This window comes from Sinocyclocheilus grahami, unplaced genomic scaffold (genome assembly GCF_001515645.1).
Source record: "Sinocyclocheilus grahami isolate Dianchi unplaced genomic scaffold, SAMN03320097.WGS_v1.1 scaffold10793.1, whole genome shotgun sequence".
NCBI classification, from domain to species: domain Eukaryota; kingdom Metazoa; phylum Chordata; class Actinopteri; order Cypriniformes; family Cyprinidae; genus Sinocyclocheilus; species Sinocyclocheilus grahami.
The window spans coordinates 1-5036 of NW_015513448.1; the positions used below are offsets into that span (position 1 = coordinate 1).

A 5036-nucleotide genomic window follows, 5' to 3' on the forward strand; every position below is an offset into this window, starting at 1 on the left:
CCATTGCTAACAAGAACACAATGATTGGAAGCGCTTTTATAGCAACCAGTCTGCTCTTACAATCTAATAAGTATGATAGTGATTAGTCAATTAATGTTAGCTGCTCATTTTGTGTCAGGATCAAAAAAACACAGAAATTAGTAATAATAATAATGATCTCTTTTGTGACGTTCTCAAAACGTTAGCACAAAAACATGATTTATACATCCTCCATAGAACCTTTCACTTTTGATACTTTTGTTGTTGTTGAAATGCTACTTGTTTCAGAACGTTCAGAAAACATTCAAACGCAACATTCCCGTGATGTCTGCGAAATGGAATGTTCCCTTAACTCTCGCAGAACCAAGAAAAACGTGTCTCTTTTAAACTGATGTTCAGAGATCATTCAAAAATAACATTTCCATAACCTAACGTCAGCAAAACGTTCTCAAAGCACATGTTTATAGCTGGGACAACACATAAGGTTCACACTGGTTTAATAGAAGACATTGATTTTCATTTATAAAATATTGTCCATTTGAACATACAGTATATTCATGATGGGAGATGAAGAAGAGAAACACTGGCGGATTGGGATGCAAACCCTGCGTCAAACAAACAAACAAACAAGGGTAAACCTGTGAAAAAGAATAAGACTTCACTGCATGAGAAACATGCCGATCCCAGAGTTATCTGCATCATGTGAGAGGTTTATGATTGGTATTAATTATGATTCAGAGGGCAGCAATCTCAGTTAGGCTCTACTAGTTTACGTAGACTATTCGTTTATGTAATGGTAATGGCCTGGGTCAATAACAAAAGTCGTAGCCTACAATATGGCCACCTTCCACAGCCCCTTTTTGTGAATATACTGTATGTGCAAAAAAGAGTGATTAATGACGTGATGCAGTGGTCAAATGAAAAAAAGTGTTTTTGCATGGAATAGATATATTATTCATGATATGTAAGTGCTTATAGTGAGATAAAGCGACTTTGTCTGGTGTGTTGATGTGAAGAAGCAGTGGAGCTGAGTATCTCTGGTTCCTCCCGGGCAGCAGGGGGCGTTGCGAGCGTCTGGTCCGCGCGGAACAGCCACGGCTTCTTCGCTCTCTCCGCTGTGTGTCGGTCTGTATGCTCGATGCTCTTCTCTCGGACTCTAGTGCTGTAGTGACAGTAAGCCAAGCTTCTCTCGCTGTTGTGAGCTGGACGGGTTCATGCACTGCTTCTGGAGGAACGAGCAGAAGTCTCACGTGTAGTTTCTCTCGGCTCGGTTCATTAAACCCGGCGACTGAGCGCGAAATGCGTTATAAACAAGAGACCGGGGCTAGTTGTCACACGGTGTCACTCTAGGGAATATATCAAAACAAGTTTAGGTATTAAAGTGCTTTTAAAACATTTTAAAGGCCAGTAAATTCCTTCTGGTGTAGAATGTTTTGATTTAGAATGTAAACATCTATTTGACATGCAAAGGCCATGTGTCGTGCGTGGTTCAGCTCAGATAGCCAGCGCAGTGCAGCTGAAACAGCTCGAGTCTCGTCCTCAGAGGAATACGTGGAACTTAGTTTGGATGCTTTCGCTGTAATTTTTAAGGTTTATTAATGTTGTGTGTTTTTGTCGATTTTAATAGTGTTTTTTAAACGTATATAAAGTTTTTACTCTTTTATTTCCGTTTTAGTTATTTAAAGAAAATGAGAAATGTCGCATTGCAAACTAGCCCAAGTAATTAAAGTTGAATAAAGTTAGATTTTTAAAGAAATGTTCATTCAGTGAACGTTTATGTCAAGTAACAAAAATGCATGTTTAGGGTTTGAGTTATAGCCCTGGGTGGGAGGGCAAGTGCCACTGATGCATTAATAAAATGTAGCGTATATGTGTTAGTTTATGTGAATGATGAGTCATGTGTGTGTTTTCCAGCGCTATCATGGTGAGGACGTACAAAAGGAAGACGACCCGCGCGAGTACGGCTCCTGACACCATGCTGAAGGCCGTCCGGCAGGTGCTGGTGTTCAAGAAAACCATCCGCGGCGCGGCAGAAGAGTTCGGCATCAACTACCGCACGCTGGCCCGCTACTGCACCAGAATCCCGCGCGAGGAGGTGGAGGGCAGCGCGGAGCACCCCAGCTGCACCGTGGGCTTCATCGGCGCGCGGCAGGTCTTCAGCCCCGAGCTGGAGGCCGAACTCCTCGCCTACGTTTTACTGGCGTCGGACGTTTATTACGCGCTCCCGCCGCGAGCGATCCGCAAACTGGCCTACCAGCTAGCCCAGAGCCACCAGCTGCACACGCCGCCCTCGTGGAGGGACAACAAACAGGCCAGCGCAGACTGGTTCGCCAGCTTCTTAAAGAGACACCCGCTGCTGTCCATCAGGAGTCCGGCGAGCGTCTCCAGCAGGAGTCACGTCGAGGTGTTTTACAGTAAGCTGACGGCGCTGACGGAGCGACACGGTTTCAGACCCGAGCACATGTGGGTCATGGAGGAGATGGGGATCACTACGGCCCAGCGGCCGGATCGAGTGCTGGCCAGGAGAGGCCTGAGACAGACGTCTGCGGACCGCGGACCCCTGGTGAGCGTCGCCTGCGCCGTCTCCGCCGCCGCTCACGTGATGCCGCCCTACTTTGTGTTCCCGCGGGTGCAGTTCAGGGAGCATTTCCTCAGCGGCGCGCCCGCGGGAAGCTCCGGCGGAGCCCATCTGAGCGGCTGGATGAGGGAGGAGCAGTTCCTCCACTTCCTACAGCACTTCACGCGACAGACCGACTGCACCGCGGAGAGACCCTGCCTGCTGCTGCTGGACAGCCACGCCGCGCACCTGTCCATCGAGGGCCTCAACTTCACCAAAGCCAACGGCGTGGTGTCTCTCTGTTTCCCGCCGCACTGCTCCCAGCAGCTGGAGCGCACGCTTTACGGCCCGTTTAAGAAGAGCGTCAACACGGCCGTCGACGGCTGGATGCTGGGCAGTCCGGGGAGGAGCATCACCATTCATCACGTGCCGGGAATCATTGCCTCCGCGCTGCCGCTGGCGGCCACACCGGACAACATCAGCGCAGCGTTCAGAGCCTGCGGGATCTTCCCTCTCAACCCAAACCAGCCGGCTCCGGTCGCTCCCAGCGGTCCAGCCTCGAGCGGTGACGCGGCCGAACGCTCGGCGGATCCGGCGACAGCAGGCCGAGACTCGGAGCAAACGGTTAATGCGCAAGAGAAGGACTGCCGTCTCGACTGGCTCTCCTGCGATTACACCGCTGCAGAGACCTGCAAATAAAACACAGCAGGACTCGTTCTTCAATAATAACTCGACACGCGATTGACCAGAACCTCTGCTTGTCTTTTATAGTCACACACGTTCTCTTTGCTTAGACAGTTTCTACAGTTCAGAGCCATCAACAACGTCTCAGTGTTTGTTACCTTCTCCACTGTTGCCGTTTAATGAATTGTTTTTGTGTAAATAGTAATTAAATGAGACACATTTTAAATGCATAAATTGTGGAAGATGGCTTTTTTTATACTCTAGAATCTAGAAAGTATTTTTCTCTGCTCTGACAACATGCCCCGCTATAGGTGTTTCTGTTTCTTGGGCAATAACTGAAAATGTTCCAAGGTGGGTAAAATACCCCGGTGTGACAAATATTCATCTGTGAATATTATACATCTCTAATGTATGTGATGATATTGCTGTCACAATAACTGAATACAAAGAGCTGCAGCTCAATGCATTTTTCTGAAAAAAGTCTCTTCTGCTCAGCAAGGCTGCATTTATTTGATCAAAAATACAGTAAAAGTAGTGAAATATTACTAGTACTACAATTTAAAACAGCTGATTTCTGTGTGAATATGTGTTAAACTGTAATGTATGTCTGTGATGTGCAGCTGTATTTTCAGCATCATTCCTCCAGTCTTCAGTGTCACATGATCTTCAGAAATCAGTATAATATGCTGCTCTGCTGCTCGAGAAACATTTCTGATTATTAATGAGCATTTTGTCCAATTTTATATATATATATATATATATATATATATATATATGCATAAGAATAATATAATACTTATAATTTCATGCTTAATTTACGACTTTCATTTTGGGTTTGATCAGTTCATTATAAATGCTTCTTGTAGTAATCATGCTGTGTGTGTTCAGATGCTGAGCATGAAAGCGCAGGTGGATGTGCTCTGCTGTAAATCAGTAGGAACTGATCTGTCCATGCTGGAGATTGAGGATTTCATCTCAGAAATCTGTGGGCTGAAGAAAGAGGTGGCGTCACTGGAGGCAAAGCTGAGAGAAAGAGGAGAGGTTTGAGCAGCTCTTCATCCTTCAGCTCCATCACTCAATGAGACTTCTGTTACACACCAAACGTCTGAGTCGTGAGGTTAATATCACCAGCTGGTTGTTTATTAGTGTTTATCTGTGATGTGTTCCTCAGGATCTGGAGCAGGTTTCGGTGCGCGTGGCTGACGGGACAGAAGCTCAGGATTCAGTCTGGAGCGTCAGAGATCAGAGATCCAGAGACACACAGGACTCGGAGCTCAGCCTCACTCTGCTGTGTTATACTGACGCTCAGGATCATGAATCCACTGATCAAACCTCTGACCGTAACGCTGGAGAACAGCAGATGCTGCAGGCGCCGCTGAAGATGTGCTCCGTCAAACTGCTGGACTGCAGGAACCTGATCGAGAGCCGAGGAGAAGAGACCACCGCAGAGGAAGAGGAGGAGGAGGAGGATGATGAAGATTTCATTCCTCCAGGTTTGATTCTTCCTTTTATGAGCTTTTGTAGTTTTTCATGGCGCTTGAATGTCAGCAGAGATTCGGGTTCATATTGGCTGATGGTCTCATCTGGTTTGAGAATTATTGTTAGTATTACATTATAAAAATATTAAATCATGAATGAAATGTTGTGCTGTTGTAATAGTGCTGTTGTGCTGTAAAATAGCATTACAAAAAATATGGTGAAATGGAGCTGAGAAAACACCATGTGATGAGATATGAGTAAAAATACATAATATATTTATTTTGATTGATCGTTCAGTTCTGTCAGTTAGCCTGATATAGACCGATATTACAGAAAT

The 5036-nt window shown here is 45.9% G+C and overlaps 1 protein-coding gene across 3 annotated transcripts; it reads left to right on the forward strand.

Moving 5' to 3' along the window:
* The first annotated feature begins 1063 nt into the window (after positions 1-1063).
* Positions 1064-4703, forward strand: LOC107578542 (uncharacterized). Of its 3 annotated transcripts, none has more exons than XM_016264490.1 (4): positions 1064-1152; positions 1894-3571; positions 4109-4261; positions 4392-4703. In XM_016264490.1, the coding sequence occupies exon 2, from the start codon at positions 1901-1903 to the stop codon at positions 3233-3235; it is 1335 nt and encodes a 444-aa protein (XP_016119976.1). In that variant the 5' UTR covers positions 1064-1152; positions 1894-1900; the 3' UTR covers positions 3236-3571; positions 4109-4261; positions 4392-4703. The 3 variants fall into 3 exon arrangements, with proteins under 3 accessions (XP_016119976.1, XP_016119974.1, XP_016119975.1); XM_016264488.1 differs by having other exon boundaries at positions 1069-1352; XM_016264489.1 differs by having other exon boundaries at positions 1069-1352; positions 4440-4703.
* The last annotated feature ends 333 nt before the right edge of the window (positions 4704-5036 follow it).